The sequence below is a fragment of the Phalangium opilio genome, unplaced genomic scaffold, assembly GCF_054372755.1.
Source record: "Phalangium opilio isolate 3A_F unplaced genomic scaffold, DU_Popi_V2 ptg000217l_1, whole genome shotgun sequence".
Taxonomy (NCBI): Eukaryota; Metazoa; Arthropoda; class Arachnida; order Opiliones; family Phalangiidae; genus Phalangium; species Phalangium opilio.
The window spans coordinates 10385254-10408781 of record NW_028324218.1 but is presented as its reverse complement, the minus strand read 5'-3'; the positions used below and the strand labels follow the sequence as shown (position 1 = coordinate 10408781).

Here is a 23528-nt window from a genome sequence, read left to right as displayed (position 1 = left end):
ATTTTGTGCTCGTACACGTGAATTACCTCTGCATGATGAAGCATGATAGCGTGATGCCAAACTCATTATGTTTCATATACACAGCAATGCATTGTAAATGTTACGGCCATGGGCGTGGGAAAAAATGGGGGGGGGGGAGGGGTGGAGGGCACAGTTGCATTATCAAATAATCCCTATCCAAATGAGGGGAACACGACAATTTGGTGAAAGACATTTGGGTGACGACGATTGGGTGTCCGACAATTGTTAGGGTTGAAAATTGGGTGTCCGACAATTGAGAGGGTTCAAAATTGGGTGTCCGACAATTGAGAGGGTTCAAAATTGGGTGTCCGACAATTGAGAGGGTTCAAAATTGGGTGTCCGACAATTGAGAGGGTTCAAAATTGGGTGTCCGACAATTGAGAGGGTTCAAAATTGGGTGTCCGACAATTGGGAGGGTTGAAATCTGGGTGTCCGAATATTGGAAGGGTTGAAAATTGGGTGTCCGACAATTGAGAGGGTTGAAAATTGGGTGTCCGACAATTGAGAGGGTTGAAAATTGGGTGTCCGACAATTGAGAGGGTTGATAATTGGGTGTCCGACAATTCTCCCGGGAGGGTTGCAAATTGGGTGTCCGACAATTGGGAGGGTTGAAAATTGGGTGTCCGACAATTAGGAGGGTTCAAAAATTGGGTGTCCGACAATTGGGAGGGTTCAAAATTGGGTGTCCAACAATTGGGAGTATTGAAAATTGGGAGAATTTAAAATTGGGTGAGCGACAATTTGGTGTCAATGAAACTGGCAAACCCAAATGTCTTTCATCCAATTGTCGTAGACTCCCAAATGAAGACCTAAATTGAGACCAATAACTTCTTGCAGCCTTAAAATTGATTAAAGTATTAATTATATCCCTCATCGCAGTTCCCGCTCTTCTGCTGCGCCATTAAAACAAAAAACTCCTTATTAATTATTAATTTAAATGTTTAACTTAAAAAAATTTAGGCAGAGGAGAAAAACTATGCGGACCTTCAAGGATATGGGCATACCGGGACCAGAACCTCACCTAATTCTAGGGAATCTTAATGAAATTAACAAAATGGTAAACATTGAAACGATAGAGTATTTAATAATTTAACCACATCTAACTGAGTTCCCCATTCACAGACACAGCCTGGCGCTTATAGAGAGTGGGCGAAAAAATATGGAAAAAACTTTGGGTATGATACCAAAAATTTAAACACGCGGAATATTCATCTCTAGAATATAATTAGCTTGGCCAGATCTTATATCTTTCATACTTCCATACTTTCATAAGATATGTTCCATAAGTTTGTCAATGGTTACTGAGAGCTTGCAGGGATAGATTTAATTTTAGAAGTAGGAATGGAGAACGGTTAGTATTTACTTCAGTCCGACTCATAGCCCAGCATAGATTCCCTCCCATCAACACGTAAGGAAAAGTCTAAATTATGTTCTTGGCTCACTTAAACTACGTTTTGATGACGTTGCTGACGGGGACGGCGAAAAATACGTAGTTGCTTTTTACCTCTGTCGCTATGACCCGCCTCTTCATTCATACCCCTCCGTCCCGTGGAAGGGGGTCCTGGACTTTGACGCTCGCCCAGATACTCTGTTCTCCATTCCTACTTCTAAAATTAAATCTATCCCTGGAGCTTGTCATGAAGTGACGTGTGTGAAACGTCATATATTATAGTAAGCTGATGAGGCGCTGTCAAAGGCTTAGTACAAACTAAATAGGAAGATGGACTTCAAAACCGCCTGTCGTCAATTCTCGCTTGTCTTTCTCGGACTAGTTCTCGGTAGGCCTAAGTCTCTAGCATTACAAAGTATAGGAAGTACCGAACTTATGGAACATAGCTAAAAACGTTATGCTTCCAATAACTGCTTTTAAAATTCCTAATAGTAATTGGTGCTCACTCCATGACCTTTTAATTAAGACCATTCGATTAATTCCAGAAAAGAAGTAAACATCAAAGGGGCTGGGCCACCTTCTTGGGGTTATTTCCCTCGCCCTAAAAAGCACCGCTAGAGGCAATGCGAGTGTGCTAACCTCCAGCGTGTAGTGAACTTGGGTTTAATCTTGTGTTTCTTCTTGGCACGAGGCAATAACCCAAGATGGCGGCCTTCAACCTGTGTGTTAGTTTCTCTGCAAAAAATCAATGGAATGGTCCATATTTCCTAAGAACAGGAAGCAACTGGCTGGGAAGTTGCGAGTATTATTCATTATCAGGCTGTCCCCAAATGGTTAACTGGGCTTCATACTAGGTTTAGGCACCCTAAAGGCTTTGGTTTCATGGTTAAAAAGTTCAAACCTTCCCTACTGGAAATTTTTCTAATACGAAACGATAGTTGTGGCTAGAAGTTTTCATACATTAGTATATTTAGTCTGGTATTATGCCAGTAGATGTAAAAACAACCAACTGTTCCAATTCCTCACCATTCTTGAAGTCCCAATTTAAATTTAATGCACTCTTATATGTGAAACGTTTTTCATTGCAGATTTTTCTTGGGTGGAACACCAGTTTTGGTTGTATCGGATACAAAGTTATTAAAACAAATTCAAATTCGAGACTTCAATAAGTTCATGAACCGACCAGTATGTTGCATGACATTTTGATCCTTCATGACAGGTTACAATAAGATACTCTTCCTCGAAATTGAACGATTTCATGATCAATCCCCGAAATGTAGTAAATCGAACAAGGGGGAATTTGTTGCTCTTCGCAAAAGAGTGAAATGATTGAGATTATTGAAAGAAACTTTCTTTAGTCACAAAAATTCGTGGGAATGACAATTTATATAATCTGTTCATCATAATCCATTACAGAAAAGGTTTTGCACGGTGACACTTTGAATTAATCACCAATTCAATTTTAGATCTTGATCCCAGGTGGATATGTACATGACGAGAGGTTCAACCAACATTTACTCGATATTCAGGGCGAAAGATGGAAAAAACAAAGAGCCATAGCTACACCAACGTTTACTAGCGGTAAATTAAAACAGGTAAAGATTAACTTAACATAACATTATATGTCACAAGTGTACAGCGTATCCAAACGAAAGGTTGTTTCATAGGTGAAAGACTACCCAATAGGAAACTATCATGTCCTGAATTTCAACAAGTCACCCAAATTAAGAATTACGTATTAGCTATGTGTGGTTGGTGGTTTGGAGGGCATGTTAGCTTCGTGTGTTTTGACGTAGAAATATGTCAAGGTAATGTACAAGTTACAGTTGGGATAAATGAAAGGAAAGAGCGGCTCCATTGGTGCCCCTTAAAGTTGGCTTTTCTACTACACTGTGGCTAAGCTTGGTAAAGGCTAGTTAAGCCAAAGGCAGGAACCAATGGGATCTAGTGCATTAGGTCTGAATTGTTCCTGCCTTTGGCAAGGTAAAATTCTTGTCCAGAAGATTAGCCAGAATGCTAGGGGTGATAATGGAGCCGCCTGTTGCTTTAAGTTTTTATGCGTACGCGCTTGCAGAAACAGTACAGGATTCACAGACAAAGCCAGGACATACTAGCTAGTGTTGTTATTATCTAACCACACCTAGCTAGAGCGATGATTTTGTGACTATAGTTTTGTATCGCACATCATTTCTGCGACTATAACGTTATCGCTCTGAAACAATCTATCATTAGAAATATTAATATGCTAAAATTGAAACGTTAATTACACATACACACAGTTGGTTCCTCATATGAATATAGCCCTCAAAGTCTTTCTGAGTAAAATTGAAGATCATAGCGTTAAAGACGCTTCATTCGATATTTACGATATGTTCAAGCGGTTAACGCTTGATGTTATTTCGAGAACCGCTTTTGGAATGGAAACCAATGTTCAAAATAATTCAAAAGATCCCTTTATTCTGTCAACGAGAGATCTGTTGATGGGGTCGATTTCTGGATTGACATTACTTTGCTGTAAGTGGTAGTTTACATTTTGACTTTACAATGAGCAAGAGTTGATTTAAGAGTCTGGAGCATGTGTGTCCAATTGGACACCAGTTTTTTGAATATTTTGCTTGGCCCTCTTAAATAATGACATGAATCTATAAATTGGTAAATAACGATAAAAGTGATAAATTTTACGTAATGGTAAATGATAATAGAAAAAATTGGATTAACCTAAGAAATCGTTTCAAATAAAATTTATATAAGATTGCATGCCAAGAAATTTTGGATTTTGACTAGCAAAAAACAGTGGTCAAGTAACGTTATTTGCTATATGGTATACTGTTGCTAGCAAATAGACCTTAATTGCGTGGTAAATGGGACTTACGAGAGGCATTTCTGTGGGCTCTGCCAGAACCTGGCATGTGTATTTTGTTAGTGGCTCACCTGGGTCGCGCTCCGTAGCCTTAACAGAAAAAATGTCCGAAAAGAGGACGGTAACCTCGTAAGTCCCGCATAGCACCTAAGACAGCACCAATTCTAGTTATTAATAAAGTTGAGTGGAGCTGATAACTAATCACGAATGCAGTTTGCTTTCCCGAAGCTAAACATATCATTGGTCGTTTACTAAAATGGCAAGACGTCATCAAAAACTACTTTGGAATTAGTTGCGCGCGGGAAGTTATTTCAAATTGCGTTAAAATAACTCGTTTCAGAAGAATGGACCCAAAAGTATGTGTTGGTAGTTGGATAATTTAAAGAAAGACATTTCAGAGTAACTAGTAAAATAAACTATTTGTTTAGAATCGCAGGGAAGACTTATTACAATTGCTTGTAGATGCCGAAATGAACAGTGATATGAAGCACATAACATCTGATTCATTAACGGCCGATTCCGAATTCACCGAAACTACTACGACCGTTGATCAAGCATTAAATAAGAGTAAGATTCCATTGCTTGTCGCGTATTTGTAGCAAATAGAGGGTATATTGAAAGGTATGTCCAAGTTTATGGGGAGGGGGCTCTTGAGCAATGTGGAGTCAAAAATGTTCAATTACATTTTGCCGTCCGGGCCACTGATTTAAAGTTAAGATTGGAGTGTTTTATGATGGATCAATTAAATTTAATTAGTATTGTCTTTCAGTTTCTTATCATAACTTGAAAACGGTGGCCTAGACGGTAAAACTTAAAATAGCCCAAAGAACGCAAACATAAGTTCTGACACAGTTTTAGAAACAGCCTGTACATAAAATAATATTGACACGTTTCTTATGCAGGTACGAAGAAAATTACCTTGACTGAAGATGAAGTGACATCAAACACAATTTTCTTTATTTTTGCTGGGTAAGCCTCGATTAAAGGAACTAGAAATCAATCAGTTCCAATTTTGGGTGAAAACCGCTCACGGCGACACTGACCCGGTTTATTTTTCACGTAAATAGATTAAAAAATCTCTGAACATATGTTTAACATTGTGAGAGTAAATTGATAACAAACCTACTTTCGAGCCACGCTCCTCCTCCTTTCAAGTAGAGGTTTTATAGACCAAGTAGCGTCAATAGGCCAAAAATGACGTAAAAGTCCTATTGATTGGGAAAAAATATGGGAAAGGCGTCATGGTTCTGTTTATTGGCGATAGGTGGCACTAGCTGTGACGCCAACTCAGTTCCAAACCTGGCTCTATGAACAAAATGGGGATAGCGCTACCTATCGCCAATAAGCGTTTCTTGTTTCTTTTCCCCAAAGTAGGACTGACGTCATTTGTTGCCAATTGACGCTACTCGGTCTACAGTTACTTTAGCTTCAAAGTTTACCATTCGCTACAGAGAAAATAACGGTTTACCGTTAACGTTTTTTTTAAATGGCCGGTTTAACCGATTCAAAAAACTAGACAATAAATATCGGTTTTTAACCAAACCAAAGTTGACGAGTGACGAAAAGAGGAAGATTTTTTAAACATTCTTTAACGATCGGGAATCAGGCAAAGAAACTTACGTCACTGACTGACTATAAACTTACAAAGAGCTGGGCATGCAGATCGAGTTACAAAGAAACGTTTTGCGTTAAACAGGACACTTTATGACATACATACCCCCTGGGCTATAACAGGGAAAGCAAAATGCACGAGCGCATCTCGGTACCGTAAATCACAATAGACTCTTCACGAACACAAATGATAAAACGTACATTCTTGAACTAGTGAAATGGTTTATAAACTGGAAAAACACTTCTATTTACAGCTATGAGACCACGTCAACACTTTTGGGATTTGCTTCTCACGTATTGGTTAATAACCCAGAAATTCAAGAGAAGCTTCGAACAGAAATATTCAGCATTCAAGAAAAATATGTAAACTATTTAAACTTCTTATCAAAATTTTTCTAGAGTTCAAAATGATTCTCCCCCATTTCACCCAAAAACAGTTTCCCCAATTCCCCTTTCTCCCAAACTCATTTGTCCCAAAATATTTTTCCCCCAAAACAGAAACATTGGTTATTAATTTCCCTTACAATATCCTCTCGATCCGTGCCTTGCACTGCTTTAATAAACTCGGCGCGTATTTATGACTTTTTTTTAAAAAGTACACTTAAATATTGTATAGTTATTCTTCAGGCTGTATCAGTTTACAATTCTCTTACCAGGATAGGAAAATAATTCGAGAAAGGTTTTATTTCGGAAGTAGATAATTGTAAACAGTTATTTTTTGGAATAGTCATATTATAATTAGAGAAAGGTTATTTTATTTCGGAAGAATATAATTGTAAACAGTTATTTTTTGGAAAAGGCAAATTATAATTCGAGAAAGGTTATTTTATTTCAGAAGAAGATAATTGTAAATAGTTATTTTTTGGAAAAGGCATTTTATAATTCGAGAAAGCTTCTTTTATTCGGAAGAAGATAATTGTAAACATTAATGTTTTTGGAAAAGGCGTATTGTTAAACCATTTCCAAAATATTACTAACCTAACCTAGCCTAACCCAACCCAAGGCTAATTTTTTTAGGTCTTTTCTATTTCTATAGGCTAAAACTAAATCTCAACTTCTGGGCTTGGGCGAAATGGGACAAAAAATCTTTTGGGCGAAATATTGCTTTTGGGTGTTATGGGATTGGGGAAAATGGGAACATACCTTCAAGATTAGTGAAAATTTTTCATCACAGGAAAAGATCGAGTACTCATTTATTAGCGAACTAAAATACATGGATATGTTTATATCAGAAGTTCTGCGTTTATATCCTCCTGTTGGAGCGTAAGTATTACAATTTTCCCGATCAAGCACTATCGTCGTACAAGGTCACCAAAGAAGTATAATAATGGTCGGCTTTTATGAGACGTTAAGGGTTGAAGAGATCGTGCAAACATATAATATTCCTGTCTAAGAGACTAGAAAACGGGGTTTAAAAACCACGGGAATGGCCAAGGTCGTCTAATCTATTTTCAATAGAGCTATATCAGTTGAAGGGGGGAAACGTCACAGTTGGGCCTGCCAATAAACGGAGCCGGTTTTCACCCTCCCTCCGTGCGGGCAGCTGAAGAACTCTATGCTAAATTTCCCGCACGATATGGCGCCTAGGCGGGGACTAGCGAAACCCCGCCTCAAAATCTCTCCTTTCCCCCCGAATTGAAATAGATCTATAGGTTTATAAAGAATCACAAAAGACCCAACGACCCTGACGGTTCCCAAATTCACAGCCCCCATAAAGGCTCGTTTTCATAGAAGCTAGAAAATTCGAAAACGCTCACGCTTCACGAGCTGGAATACGCGCGGTAATGTATTTTTTTCGAACGTTTCCGCTTTCGCTCGAAATTTTCACGCAACTCGCGCCTATGAAAACGAGCCCCAACTTCCCCCAATGATATGCTAGAGAAGACTCAGTTTGTGCAGTGGAAGGTGGGCGTTTTTTGGTCCCTTCAGATATGCAGCGTTCACCGTGAAAATCTCCAAATATCAGGTGATGCCAACAACCTTGGACGGTGACAATTTTCCCCAACAAGCATTTCCTTCCAGATTGGGAGGGAGAAAGTTTTGTATTATTTAAGGGTAGCGAATTATGGTCCTCTCTAATTCATAACCTGGAATAATGAACTAATTAAAATTACACAATTGGACCAAAAGCAAATATTTTGTCTTTAATCACGCACTCAGATAAACATTTTCATATATATATATATATATATGAATCCTCATTACAGAACCACGAGAAGAACAAACATTGAAACAACATACGATGACCTGCGATTTCCGAAAGGTCTTGCAATTGATGTTCCTATCGACTTACTTCACAGTAGCTCCGATTACTGGCCAGAACCTGAGAAATTCATCCCCGAACGGTAAGAAATTACATGCAAGTAAACAGCGTTCGAAGTCTCTACACATATCGATTCATAAAATAATTTCTAATTCAGATTTGCTCCCGAAAACCGACACAAATTGGACTCTTTGGCGTATCAACCGTTTGGAGCTGGACCTCGTAACTGCATCGGAATGAGATTTGCATTGATGGAAGCTAAACTCGCATTGGCCAAGATGTTACATCAGTATCGACTAGTGCCTTGTTCAAAAACCGAAATGGTAAGTTTCGTTCAAGTAGTTCGGTTCCAGAATAAGGCAGCTAATTAACAAGTTTTCTGTTTTCATTTTACTATTAACGAATGAAATTTTATTTATACAGGGCGACATAGAAACGGAGTATAGAGTTCCAGTTCTTAGTCCAAAGAATGGAGTGTTTGTAAAAGCAGAGAAATTATAAATATAAATATTGGCCTCTAATAAAATACGTTGAGATATTTGTACTTGTTAAAAACTCATTTTATGTTCTTTTCATATATTTTAAAAGGTTAATAATTCTAGTGTACCATTGGACAGAATCCCATAGGATAGAAATCCCATTTGACCGAAAAAAATGTGTCCCAATGAACAGAAATTATATCCTATTGGACAGAATCCCATACGAGGGGTCCGACATTCCCAAAAAAGAGTACGAGATTTCGTGATTTCGCCAAAGATTTCGTGATTTCGAGAAAGATTTCCCAAAGATATCGTGATTTCTTCTTTGATTTCGTTATTTCGCGATTTCGTCAAAAATTGCGGGATTTCTTCCTTGATTTCACGATTTCGCCAAAGATTTCGGGATTTCCTTTTTGATTTCGCGATTTCACCAAAGATTTCGGGATTTCCTTCTTGATTTCGTGATTTCGCCAAAGATTTCGGGATTTCCTTCTTGATTTCACGAAAGATTTCTTTGATTTCGGGATTTCGCCAAAAATTTTCTTCTTTGATTTCGCGATTTTGCCAATGATTTCGTGATTTCTTCTTTGATTTCGCGATTTTGCCAATGATTTCTTCTTTGATTGCGGGATTTCGGCTTTTTTTTTCGCCAAAAATTTTCTTCTTTAATTTCGCGATTTTGCCAATGATTTCGTGATTTCTTCGTTGATTTCGCAATCTCACCAAAGATTTCATGATTTCTTCTTGATTTCACGATTTCGCCAAAGATTTGGAAATTTTAAGCTTTGATTTCGTAATTTTGTGATTTGTTCAAAGATTTCGTGATTTTGTATGAAAGATTTCGCGATTTTTGCGAGAAGCGTACGGGATTTCGTGTAAATGTCGGGCCCCTCGATCCCATAGTATAGGGTAGAAATCACATTCGGCAGAAAAAAATGTGTCACCAAACTTTACTATTCATTTAATCTGAACTGAATAAAACTGTCTTTTCCTCTACTGTATATTTTTTATAACACCGGTTTCCATCAGCTAGAAAGTGAGACCGGAAATGATCGTTTCCTGGTAATCCCCCCCCCCCCAAAAATAGAAAAAAATTGATATGCTCGTTTGCGGAAATGCCGAATATGGGTTTTATAAGTGTTACGTACGCTTCACTAGCAAGTAACCGATAATTGTCAGCCATTCAAAAATACCCCTTAAGTGAAATCTTTACAACGAACTTCTATTAAATATATCGGAGTAAGTCCAAGTTAGTCATTCCTTCACAGCGTGGAGTTATTAGAATCAATAGTGTATATAATATCTTTGCAAATAGCCAAAGCATTTAGAATTGGTCGAATTGGTCGCTCAAATGTTTCAGATGAAGAAACACACTTCTAAATTTTTTTAATACGTAAGATGGCTTAGTCAGGGCTGGCAAAAATCCGGTTTTTTTCTAAAAATTAAAAAGTTAGTTGGTTTTAAACGGTTTAAATCAACGACTAAAACCGGTAAAAACCGCCAGCAAATAAAGTTTGAATAAAGGCCCTCATACGTTTTCTATTAGCAGTTGGCATAGTTTTAGTTTAGTTTTGCTTTTGAAAATCATGTTTTATGATTTTAGGTCTGTTTTTTGAATGATTCTTCACTCCACAGTATATTTTCTAATCTTGAGTCTCTTATACAGGGTGTTTCTGAAAAGTCCATCACAAATTAAGGGGCGTGTTTATGAGACCAAACTGAGCGGAAAGTACCAAAGAACATGGGGTCTACAACATTTAGTTTCGGAGATATGGCCCCCCAAACATTTGCCCCAAAAACGAGAAAATATCCCAAAATGTGGAGTAAGGGTTATTGCCATTACCCAACTTGTTTCGAAGTCATAGACAATTTCAATAGCCTTGAATTTGAGAAACACTACTGTAACTTTAGATAGCAGAAGGGTATAAATGGGTAGAAGTACGCGTACGGCGGTAATGTAAAGCTAATGCCAAGTGTCATAGTGTTTTAAGATTTCTCAGCACCCAGTAAAATGGTGGACCTCAACCTAGAGGGCAAGAAGTCCCAGAGGCCGTAGAAGACGAAGTCCTTACTATTTTCGAGGACGAACCAGAAGCAAGTACCCGCCAGGTGAGTAAGCGATTAGGCGTTGGTCACGTGCTCGTGTGGAAAATCCTCAAAAGTCACCAGTTTCATTCTTACCATTTTCAAAAGGTTCAAGGTTTGAATTCCGCGGACTACCCACGACGCATTGATAAACGCCATTGATTTCCCGCGTAGTCTGTTAGTCACAGACGAAGCTAATTTTTCGCAAGATGGTATTATTAACCTGCATAATAAGCATCAATGGTCCCAAAGAAACCCTCACGCAACGCTCGTTAAATCTCACCAAGTACAATTTAGTTTAAACGTGTGGTGCGGTATTGTAGGTGACAATTTAATTGGATCTTATTTTCTACAGCCCAGGTTAAACGGTGAGGCGTACCTACAATTCTTACAAGACGTTTTACCGGAATTACTTGACGACGTGCCCTTAGGTTTGGTGCGCAGAATGTAGTTCATGCATGACGGTGCACCACCACATTTCAGTCTCGCTGTCCGAGCTCACCTTAACGCGACGTTCTCTTTTCGGTGGATAGGTCGAGGTGGACCCGTGAAATGGCCTGCTCGATCACCCGACCTTAACCCGTGCGATTTCTACCTTTGGGGCCACTTGAAGGACATAGTTTATCAGAGTGAAGTACCTGATGTGGAAGAGCTTCGTCGACGAATCGTTAATGCCTGTCAAACTATTCGCGATACTCCAGGCATTTTGCAACGTGTTAGGGAATCGTTTGTAAGGCGTGTTCAAGTTTGCCTTAACGCGGGTGGTGAACACTTTGAACAATTCTTGTAGTAGTTATTTGTTACAGATTAAGAATGAAGAACTAATAAAAAATACATTTACATTGGGATCGTATCATGGCGTTTTCTCTGTGACACATCAAACACTAACGTAATGAACAAACTCAACCTTCAATCGCAACCATTTTACTGGGTGCTGAGAAATGTTAAAACACTATGACACTTGGTATTAGTTTAACATTACCGCCGTACGCGTACTTCTACCCATTTATACCCTTCTGCTATCTAAAGTTACATTAGTGTTTCTCAAATTCAAGGCTATTGAAATTCTCTATGACTTCGAAACAAGTTGGGTAATGGCAATAACCCTTACTCCACATTTTGGGATATTTTTTCGTTTTTGGGGCAAATGTTTGGGGGGCCATATCTCCGAAACTAAATGTTGTAGACCCCATGTTCTTTGATACGTTTCACTCAGTTTGGTCCAATAATCACGCTCCTTAATTTGTGATGGACCTTTCAAAAACACCCTGTATACCCATATAATTGAATTAAAATTAAAAAGGGTTTTAACTCTAGGTTTTTCTCTGTAGATGGTTCTTGCCAACCCTGCTAGCCCACCTTCCAGTTGTGCCTCCCTTTCTCCCTTATGTCCCAGCTAGCCTAGTAGTTAGTACCCTTCATATTGTCCTTAATGTGTGCCTAGTCACCTTCATATGGCCCCTTCAATTCGTTGTCAGTCAATCAAGAGTGTTTAGATTATCATCTAAAGTTTTTCCAAGTTTAACCAACCATCCATAATGTGTTACAGCGTTTCTAGCTAGATCTATAGCAAGAGTATGACAATTTAAACCACTTTCCATCCTGTGCTTTAGATGGTTTTAGGGCTGGGTTAAGCAATTTTGCACCCGGGGCAAAGATAACGTGCACCCCCATAAGTCGGAAATAAAGGAACAGCAAATGTTGCTAAGGGGGAATAGTTTAACTCAATGAGCCCCAATAAGCCTTGCACCCGAGGCCAGTGCTCCCTCGGCCCCCATTTAATCCGGCCCTGGATGGTTCTAATAAACTTAAAGACATTTCATTGTACATTTTTCAACTACTGTTACACCTTATATCATACTAGAAATATAACAATGCAAATTTGGCTTACAATGCTTACCGCAGTTTTTGTCTTTCTTATGACAACATGGTTCAAGTAAGAGCAATTTTTTTCCTAAAGTTCTTAAAGGCTAGTCTTGTCAACTATGAGAGAAAACTATAGCTTTCAGCGCCCTACTTTACCACTTTCACCTACCTAATTTAATTATTTTTAAAATTTTAGAAAAAAGAGAAAAACTTTGAGGACCTTCAAGGATATGGAAATACCGGGACCAAAGCCCCATCCAATACTTGGGAATCTTAATGAAATCAATGCATTGGTAAAAATTAAAAAGATCTAGAACTTCTAACAATTTAAGGCTCACCTAATTCAGCTTCAAATTGACAGAAATTTTCTGGTGCCTTCAGATTGTGGAGAAAGAAATATGGAAAAATATTTGGGTATGAGACAAGCATTCCAACTTCAACTTGGAATGCTTAACATACACACAAATTGTCCTTAATGTGTGTGACATGAGAATAGTAGGGTCAACTGGGTTTGATGTTGGATTTTGGCATCCAAAGGCGATCGACCTAAGGCTTAAAGGGATCAACAATTCGTTATGTAGGGGCGGGGTCTATCAAGGTTATCTCCCAGAGTACCTATAATACCAGAAGGGGATAATAGAAGAAGGATGACACTCTGTATCCTCTTAATGCATTATTTATGTAACGTCATTCTTCCCAGGCTCACCCTTTTAGTTTGCTTTCCCGCTCATCAAACTACAAATGGGCATCGCACCGTGGGGTGAATTCTATAGTTGTTTGGCACTAAATCACCAGCAATCATCCCACAAACCTCGTCTTGACGTGGGACATAAATCCACAAGCGCGTCTTGCCAAATATTTAAACGCTAATAGAGTAATTATGAGGGAACTATTTATCGCGTATGTGATTCGGTTTAGTAACCTTGCTCTAAATGTTCCGATGTTGGGATGAGTGACGTTACACTTACCCCTCGTTGTGGTACACTTCTCTCGAAGAGAAGTATTATATACTTCTGGCATTACCATGAATTTATTCAGTAACATGAATAACTTAACATAATACGCCTCTTACTCGGCGATGGGTGGAGCATATTTTGTGATAGCATTGCCAACTCGAATACTGCGCTCAAGGCCGCAAGACACTCGGCCAACATATAGATGAGCATTTCCGTACGTGAGGGCAATATGCGAGTGGGCTATGCCGTCTGCTAAGAGAAACCTCCCAAATACCATCGTTTACTTCTTAATGGTTAAAAAATATACGTCATACGAGTGGCGCGGAAATGTCTCCTCCTTTAGCTTTTTGACAGAGGACTACAGGGTAATGCTTAACATTCACTAGCATTCAAGTTAGTGAATAAATTCATGGTCTTACCCATTGGGTCTAGTTGGGAATCGCTCAGGAGCTTCACAAATCTATAGCTCGTGGAGGGGACCCCATGATTCATATATTTGAATATGTAAAGGTCTGTCTCTGTGTACCGCATTGTCCCGGTGGCCTGCAATGCTTTTATTGGGAGTTATTCGGTTAATTTTAATAGATTTCTTATTAAAACGTTTCATTGCAGATATTTCTTAGGGGCCACACCCGTTTTGGTTGTATCGGACATCGAATTACTAAAACAAATTCAAATTCGAGACTTCAATAATTTTATGAACCGACCAGTATGTTTAAGGGAAACCTACATATTACATTTGCATTTGCATTTGAAAGTATAAGTATATATGGATCTTTGATGACATATTGTAAAAGTTGCCATCAATAATATCTTGCTCTTAATGTGAGCAAAGCCATTTGAAATACTTCATTTATTAACACCGTTCGAGAGGAAAATATCTAACCAAGATTAAAGCGTTGCGCATTTTGGCTCCATTGAATCGAAAGGCAAACATTGCTTTACTATCGACGTTCGTGGCGAAAACAATTATAGTCTGTTCATCAAAATCCATTATACAGGTTGGGAATCGAAGACGACGACCAGTCGAGATGCAATATGCTTTGCAGGGATTATTTGTTTGAGGTACACGAGCAGGTGCTAGTATATAAATTAAATGAATAGTGGCCATAAATTTAATCGTTCCCCGAACCTCAAAGAACGTGTTTTGAAATTTTACTAGGTTAGAGTTCAAAATGCCGTTCGTCGAAATTAATACATTACCGACCGGGCTGTCCAATGATATTTGGTTCATTTGTTTCTTCTATTAAAGATATTACGAAAAACTCAATAATTTCTCTATTATCACCTGTAAAATCAGTACACAATAGATCTGCGCAGCACCAACGTGTTTTGAGGCGTGTCTCTAAACTGGTCGCCTCTCATACTGCCACTTTGAACCAATCAATATTACAATTTCAGATCTTAATACCAGGTGGACTTTACCACGATGAAAAGCGCAACCAACATGTAGCGGATTCTCACGGAGTGAGGTGGAAAAAACAGAGAGCCTTAACTACACCAATGTTTACCAACAGTAAAATGAAACAGGTAAAGCATCTGAGAAAGCTTAACTAATGACAAATGTATTATCTTAATCAGGGATAGATCTAATTTTAGAAGCAGGAATGGAGAACGGCTAGTATTTACTTCAGTCCGACTCATAGCCCAGTATAGAGACCCTCCCTCCAACACGTAACAAAATTTTTAAATTATCTAATTGGGTCACTTAAAGTACGTTTTGATGACGTACCTCAAGAGGACGGCGAAATATGCGTAGTTCCTTTTTATCTCTGTCGCTATGACCCGCCTCTTCTTTGACGCGCGCCCACATGACTCTGTTCTCCATTCCTTCTCCTAAAATTAAATTTATAATTGTCTTAATCAATTATTTACACGTCAATTCACAAAGAATACAAGCTGCACCTTTGAACAATAGTTTGTTTCAAAGCTTATATGTGAACAAGGTATATTTTTACGACACCATTTTTACGATTGACGTCATCGCTTTGAAACAAGCTATCACTATAAAATAAATTAAATTAAAACGTCAATGAATTACGACACACAGTTGGTTCCTGTTATAAACGAAGCCATCAACGTGTTCATGAGGAAAATTGAAGATCATAGCGTTAAAGACGATTCATTCGATATTTACGACATGTTCAAGGGGTTAACACTTGACGTTATTGTTAGAACTTCTTTTGGTGTGGAGTCCAATGTCCAAACTAACTCCGAAGACCCCTTTTTACTCTCAATGAAAGATATATTCAAGGGGAATATTTCTGGTTTGAATCTAATTTGTTGTAAGTTCTCATTCTCAATTTTTGGTAGATTTGATTGGCGAGACGAATTTTAGTCATAGACCAATGTCTTCTCTACTAAACCAAGGAGGAATTTGCTATATGAAGGCTAAAAAGACGTCCGGTGCGCGCGTAATAGTCGACAATCACCCCTTTATGGGTGGGGGTGAAAATGGAGGCGGGACTTAATATTTTATCTTACTCTATGTTTTCCACCATCTATCTCTTTTACCTTTTCGTTATGCCTTGGTTTGGTTTTTGGAACTGACGAAATTTGATTCGATTTAGAGACAACTATAGAATGAACGATTTTCACGTAGAGACACATATTCAAAATCCATCAAGTTAGGTTCAAAACCTTTAACTAACTTGTTAATGGCAATTAAAAACAACCATCGTACCGTTTCAGCACCGCTTTCAGCCTCCATTTTCTATTTTCTAATTTACTTTGAACGAGGTTTTTTTTCTCTAGTCGGAATACGTCATTTGCGTCTGTATGACTTTCCCACAGGATCAAATGGGAAAGCGCAGAGCAATGACGGACATGAAAGGGGTGGTGCTTACTTGTCCACTAACACCGGCGTAAGGGTAGAAGCGTAAAATCTCGCCACTTATGTCTTCTCATAGTAAATTCCTTCTTGGCTAAACCTAGGCTAAACTGGATTCAAACCCAAGAACTAAAAAAAAGTCCTATATTTTGAGCTTTGAAATTTTGCTTTATGCAAGCAAGATGCAATATTATGGCAACAAGGGCAAGACAAAATCTCGCTCACCAATTCTAGTTAATAATAAAGTTCGGCAGAGCTGATAACTAATCACGAAAGCAGTTTGCTTTCCAGAAGCTAAACATTTCATTGGTCGTCTACTAAAATGGCAAGAAATAATCAATCACTACTTTAGATTTAGTTATGCGAGGATACTGATATCAAGTTGTGTTAATATGATTCGACTGAGAAGAACGAATCCGAAGGTTTGTGTTGAAACTTGAGAATATGTAATAAGCACATTTCGGATTAGTGTAAAATAAGTTATATGTTTAGAATCGAAGGGAAGACTTACTGCAATTGCTTCTAGATGCCGAGATGAACAGTGATATTGAGAACATAACATCTGAGTCATTAACGGCCGATTCCGAATTCGCCGAGACGACTAGCAACGTTTATGAAACACAGAAAATAAGTTCGAATTCATTTCTTGTGCCTTATGTATAAGACCAGGATTCCATAATGTCCTCAAATCCCCCATGTTAAATTCTGTTAGAATTCTTTTGCATTGACTTTCAATATATATTGAACGTAATGGACCGTTTTTTCATGTAGGCAAAAAGAAAATAACTTTGACCGAAGATGAAGTGGTATCGAACACAATTATTTTTGCTCTTGCTGGGTAAGCCTCAGTTAAGTCAGCTATATTCAGATTTTCCTCGTCAGTTTAGAGTAATTTAAGAATGAAAATATAAATTTTCTTAAATTAAAGATAAAACACAGGAACAAACATTCGAGATTGTTTTAAAAATTTTAATTTACAGCTATGAGACTACGTCAATAACTTTGGGATTTGCTTCTCACGTGTTGGTTAACAACCCTGAGATGCAAGAGAAGCTTCGGGAAGAAATATTCGGTGTTCAAGAAGAGGATGTAAGCTAGGCAATATTTTTTTTAAAATTCTAATTACGCTCAGACTTTTCACTTTTAATCTCAGGCAAAGATCGACTACTCCTTTATAAGTGAACTAAAATACATGGATACGTTCATATCTGAGGTTATGCGTTTATATCCCCCAATTTTACTGTAAGTGTAAACTGATTTAAATGTACATTACATACTCCTTATTATGGGTTCCCAACTTGGCCAAAATCTGACACGACTCAAAACTGACTAGGAAGTAAATTTGGTCATATGAGAAAAGTAGCTAAGTCTGTACGAATAATCCTGAACGTGAGTTTGAAATTTCGTTCAGGCACAGAGAGAAAAATCTGAATAATCGAACCACCCGCCACTCTGGATTCCTAATCTACACGTGTCGAACGTATTTATATTATTCAATGGTAAAACTCGGTGCATAAGGCATGCCGACCAAATGTTCTTTATGATCAAAAATCTGATTCCATTTTTTTATACACACCATTTTCTACGATACTCATACCAAACTAAGAACATTATGTAAGAAATATGTTTAACCAAGAACGAATTCAGGATACCATAAGAACGTCAGTGAGAGAGTGGTTATATTAGCCAATCTGCCAATGAAATTACGGGAAATATCGAAGGCGAAATGCGAGGATTGAAGCAACATATATAGTGCTTTCTCTTTACGAACCTTTCCCTGGTACCATGAAGTCACACTTCTTTCGAAAACCGTTACCGCCTTCTTTCTAGGTAACGCATTAAAATCCGTTTTTAGCGCCATCGGTGGGTTATAAATCAATTAACGTGGCTAGTATCACATTCAGCTTCTCTGCCTTAAGCCTTGGCGTTATACGCCAAATTTTGTGAAATCTGTTGCACTGACTTTGCCCCGATAAATCTGACTCTCTAATAGGAAAACCTAGATTCTTTATAACTTCATTATGGTCCACAATTTTTGAATATATCAGTTCATCATTAAAGATTTTAAGTTTTGTTCTTGACACTGACAACAACAATCCTAGACCTTGGAGACTCCATTTTCCATATTCCCATGAGTTAATAATATGTTAGCTCCCTATAAGTTACTCAGGCAATTAATTTTTATACTCCAGCGTTTTCTCCCGCGCCGCCAGCGTCCCAATTATATGCGACGCTCTGCGGCCGCCACGTGAACGACAATCTTATTTACTCTTCTTTCCGGTTTTTCCCCGGAAGCGCGTGTAGTGGAAGCTAGCCAATGATATCGGAGCTATTTAAGCAGCCGAATATTTTGCTCAGTAGCCTCGGTTAAAAAACAGTCAGAAAAAGAGATCAGTGGATTGGATTTAGCTCAGTTGTATATTTTTCTGGTTTCAATTCACAATAATAACTCTTATCTTTGGCATTCTTTATCAATTTCGCCAAATTGCATTGAGTTCCTGCATTTTTTTGTCTCAGTAAAGACACAAACGCCATGATTTAATGTTCAATTATTAAAACATAAACATTCACGATTAAAACACTCCCTTGGTGAAAAAGCATCCGACGACTCGAGGTCGAGGAGCCGTGCGAGCGGGATTTTTTTTTCGACAAGAGAGGGCGCAACATTCGGATTTTTTTCCCACGCGGGCGAAATAGGAAGAAATCGCTGGATACATTACGCCTATGGAGACTGAGTAACTAATAGGCAGCTAACATATTATTAACTCATGATATTCCCAAATATATAGGCTCCTCCCTCATATTATGAAAAGTATGACTTCATGGCGCCATCAATGCCTTGTTTCAACGTTCTTATGGTATCGTTCTTGGTTTAACATGCAATAACCGTTCGACTTTGTACTTGAGAAGTAAGGAGAAAAGGAAAACAAACTAATGGAAGATATTTCATACGAATCGAATAAAATTTAACCATTCCCAGTTTTGTCCCTAAACGCTCGTTCCCCAAAATATTCTCAATACATATTTCAATACTTTTTGCAGTACTACGAGACAAACAAACATTGAAACAACATACGGTAACCTACGACTACCGAAAGCTCTTTGTATTGATGTTCCTTTCGACCTACTTCACCATGACTCGGAATATTGGCAAGAACCAGACAAATTCATTCCCGAACGGTATGCTAGAATTCATTGTTTATACTCTCGTAAGGCATTTTATGGCAAGAATAATAATTTTAAAAGTAATTTAGGTTCGCTCCCGAGAATAAACATAAGTTAAACTCCTTGGCTTTTCAACCATTTGGAGCTGGACCTCGTAACTGCATTGGAATGCGATTCGCTCTGTTGGAAATTAAACTAGCTTTGGCCACGGTGTTAAGTCAGTACCGTCTTGTGCCTTGTTCAAGAACCGAAATTGTAAGTTTTCTTCAAAAAGTTGAATTTTACGATTCGGCAGCTTAGAATGATAAATGAATATACTTCATTTCTTTTCATTTGACTAATAGCACAATAATACAAATTCCTTTTTAGGGCCATTTAGAAACGGAAATGGCGTATCTAGTTAATACGCCAAAAAATGGAGTGTTTGTGAAAGCCGAGAAATTATAATAGTTAAAATTGGTCTCTAATAAAGTACATTGACATTTATCTACTTGGTAAAAAGTACTCATTTATTTGAAAAACCTATTTTGCCATGCAATCATTTTCCATACATTTAATGAGGTTTCAAAAAATAATAATTAGTAGCGATGTCGAGCATAAGTAAACCTTACGTATAATGGTATAGCTTATATGGAACAAAATCATGGTTTTCAGAAAACTCAATGTGAAAAAGTACACAAAAAATAAGTGCGAAGTCACTTCTTCTGTCTTAGGTATACGAGCACGAACACACATACTGCCCTCATATCCCCCATGAGAATATCTTTTTGAATTCTGTGGGCTTGAGGATTATGTCATCCTCATTTCATTGGCTAGTGAAATAATCAAGGTCATTTGCGAGCGCGGTTTAACGCCCAGCCGCTGTTGTATAGTTAAAACTGGCCTCTAATAAAATATATAGCCATATTTTGCTTGTTAAAAACTCAATCCTTTTCTTTTCATAATTCAACAGCGTATAAAAGCAGAAATAAAATGAGAATAACCACGAATGTAAGAATATTTTTAAAGAAAACTGAAAGTTCCAAATAAATATTCCTAACGAAACCGAATTTTATTCTTATTGTCAGTTTCTTATCTTACCATAATTTGAAGTTACTGATACCAGAAGTAAGATGAGACTAGAAGTAGTGAGCTAACCAAATTCTTCACTTGGCGAAAGTGAATATTATTGATAACACACCAACGGTTGGCCCTCTGGTAGCAGTTTCTGAATTCTCCCTCCAAAACGTGAGACGCTCGTGGCGGTAGACGACGGAACTAGATTCAAGCACCCGCGTCCGTGTTGCGCCGCTTTAGGTTGAGGGGAAGGGGGTAGGAAATGTTTTTGGAACTCAACCAATTTTTTCCTCAGTAGTGTAGGCGCGATGGAAGCGGCATAAAATCCTCAAATTTGTTCACTAGTGCCAGGATCTATTACCAATGCTAGAGCTCTTTACTCCTAGTCTCATCCTACTTCTGCTTATACGCGTATCTGCCCTACTTCATAACATCTGTTTCCATAAGCTTGAAAATTAGACCGGAAATGTTTGTTTGCGGAAATTCGGAAAAACATTAAAAGCTCTTTGGCGGAAATGCCGAATAGGGATTTTTTACGTATCGCTGCACCAGCAAGTAATCGAAAATTGTGAGCTATTCAAAATTTCTCAAATACCATTTAAGTGAACTTTTAACCAAGGTAAGTCCAAGTTAATCATTCATGCACAGCGTGTAGCTATTGGAATCAATAGTTTCTATAATATCTAGCAAAAGAACTAATTTTCCCTTTAGTTGTATCAGAAAGGGTCATCAAATGTTTCAGATAAAGAAACAATGGATCTAGAAAAGACCACTTATAATATGTCCCTATCTTTCAATTAATGTGTCAAGAAGGCCTAGTTAGGGATGGCAAAAATCCGGCTTTTTCCAAAAATGAAGTTTGATGGTTTCAACAGGTTTAAACCAACCGTTAAATCCACCAATAAAAATTTTTTGAATAAAATCATAAGATTATTTTACCGATTTTTTTGCAGACGATATAGTTTTAGTTTCGTTTGGGCTAGTGCAACACATGTTTTATGATTTCATTTCTGCTTTTTGAATGACTGCACTCCTCAGTATAAATTCTGGTCTATTCTCTAAACTTGAGTCTCTTAAATTTCATTTAAATAAAATTGAAAACGGTTTTAACCCTGGCCTTTTCCCCGATTCTTCCCCATTTCTCTCAAAACAGTTTCCCAATTGCCATTTCTCTCAACCTCATTTGTCCTAAAATATTTTTCCCCCAAAACTGAAACAGTTACTATCACAAAGTAACGCAATAATAAGCAAACTGAATGAATACAACCCAAACTAACCTAACCTAACAACACTCGTTTTATACACGATTAGATATCAACTTCCGGGCTTGGGCGAAAGGGGAATAGAAACTTTTGGGCAAGAGGGGAATGAAAGATTTCGGGCGAAATATTCCTTTTGGGAATCATGGGATTGGGGAAAATGGGAGTATAACTTTTTCGTTTTTCCCCATGGTTCCAGCCTGACCGTCTGGTTCTTGCTAACCCATCTAGTCCACCTTTCAATTCCACCTTTCTTTCTCCCTAATGTTCCAGGGAGCTCTTCATATTGCCCCTCTCTTTGTCCCTAATGTGTCTAGTCACGTTCGTGTTGCCCCCCCCCCACTTCGCTTTATCGTGTCAGTCAATCAAGAGTGTTTAGATTATCACAGAGAGAGAGATTTAATTTTAGAAGTTGGAATGGGTAACAGAGTAATGTTTGCCCGCGTCATAGTCCCGGACCCCCTACCATGGGACGGAGGGTTATGAAAGAAGAGGCGGGTCAGAGTGACAGAGGTAAAAGGAATTACGTATTTTTCGCTGTCCCCGTCAGCAACGTCATCAAAACGTAGTTTAAGTGAGCCAATAAGATAATTTAAACATTTCGTTACGTGTTGGAGGGAGGGGCTCTATACTGGGCTATGAGTGGGACTGAAGTAAATACTAACCGTTCTCCATTCCTACTTCTAAAATTAAATCTATCCCGGATTATCACCTAAAGTTTACCTAAGTTTAAAAAGCATCCACAATGTGTTCCAAATTTCGTAGGTAGATCTATAGCAAGACCACTGCCATCTCAAATACTAGGCCATGCAATACGAAAAAAAGGGGGGTGGCAGTTAGTATTTCACAATTGGCGCTAGATGTCGCTTTTCTGGGGTTTTAAACTGGCGGCAAATTCAAAACTAGGGGAAATTTTTAAAATCTTGCAAGACAACGGTTAAAGTAAAGGTATTGAGGATAATATAGCAGCTGACTTAAATGAAAAGACACATTAAAATTCAAACGACAATAAAAAAGGCATGTATCACATTGTGGGTAAAATGTATTTATATCTTTAGAGTTTTTCATGTGAGAAGTTTGTTCTTGAACTTTTTGTACAATTCTTTGCGATCTGTTAAATCTTTTGCGTAATTGTCTAACAATGGTCTTAAAAACTTTGTTAACAGTAGTTTCATTAATGCCAAATATGTATCACAATCATATTTTAAAGCCTTCGCAAAATATGACTGAATGAAATATACAAGTATCATCAATGAAGTGCATTGCTTCCTTCAAAAAATCTGCAACATCAATTAAAATGTTCGTCAAATAATTGCTGGAATACCTATGTCTCTATGGATCTAGCAAATGTATTAAACCATGAATTTATTTATTAACATGAATATATATGTGTATCATTAGCCTTTCTATCATGTTATTCAGGGATGGGAGGGACCTTTCTATTACATACGCGTTTAACGTCATCGCGGTAGCCAATCAAAATCGAGACACCTGGAAGTTCGAACAGCAGACGACCAGTTTAACAAAATTGTATGAGGGATACAATTTTCGGTTAGGTTCACCAAACTGCGTCAACTGAATATTAAAAATGATCGCCGATACGTGAATAAATATCTCAACACGATGTCCGAAGGCGATTTTGATCTTTTAAAGGAAATTATAAAAAGTGCCTGCAATGTTTTTCCTA

The 23528-nt window shown here is 38.0% G+C and overlaps 1 protein-coding gene, 1 long non-coding RNA gene and 1 pseudogene across 3 annotated transcripts in view; 2 read left to right on the top strand and 1 right to left on the bottom strand.

The window, feature by feature from the left end:
* LOC149616227 (uncharacterized) overlaps positions 1-23528 on the bottom strand; it is a 236414-nt gene that overhangs the window by 16343 nt on the left and 196543 nt on the right. The gene's annotated exons all lie outside the window — the stretch shown is intronic.
* On the top strand, positions 998-7246 carry LOC149616242 (cytochrome P450 3A6-like). Its single transcript, XM_089856175.1, has 8 exons — positions 998-1078; positions 2878-3006; positions 3691-3925; positions 4485-4627; positions 4700-4838; positions 5174-5240; positions 6137-6245; positions 7057-7246. Exons 1-8 carry the CDS (start codon positions 998-1000, stop codon positions 7147-7149), a joined length of 996 nt encoding a protein of 331 aa, XP_089712301.1. The 3' UTR covers positions 7150-7246.
* On the top strand, positions 8073-8646 carry LOC149616241 (cytochrome P450 3A19 pseudogene; annotated as a pseudogene).

What these genes read in the sequence shown, in the direction of transcription:
- LOC149616242 (XM_089856175.1), top strand. Translation starts at nt 998, where the DNA reads ATGCGGACCTTCAAGGATATGGGCATACCGGGACCAGAACCTCACCTA. An exon ending in TGGATTGACATTACTTTGCT is followed by an intron (nt 3,926 to 4,484) that starts GTAAGTGGTAGT and finishes TCACGAATGCAG; the next exon opens with TTTGCTTTCCCGAAGCTAAA. An exon ending in ATTTTCTTTATTTTTGCTGG is followed by an intron (nt 5,241 to 6,136) that starts GTAAGCCTCGAT and finishes TTCTATTTACAG; the next exon opens with CTATGAGACCACGTCAACAC.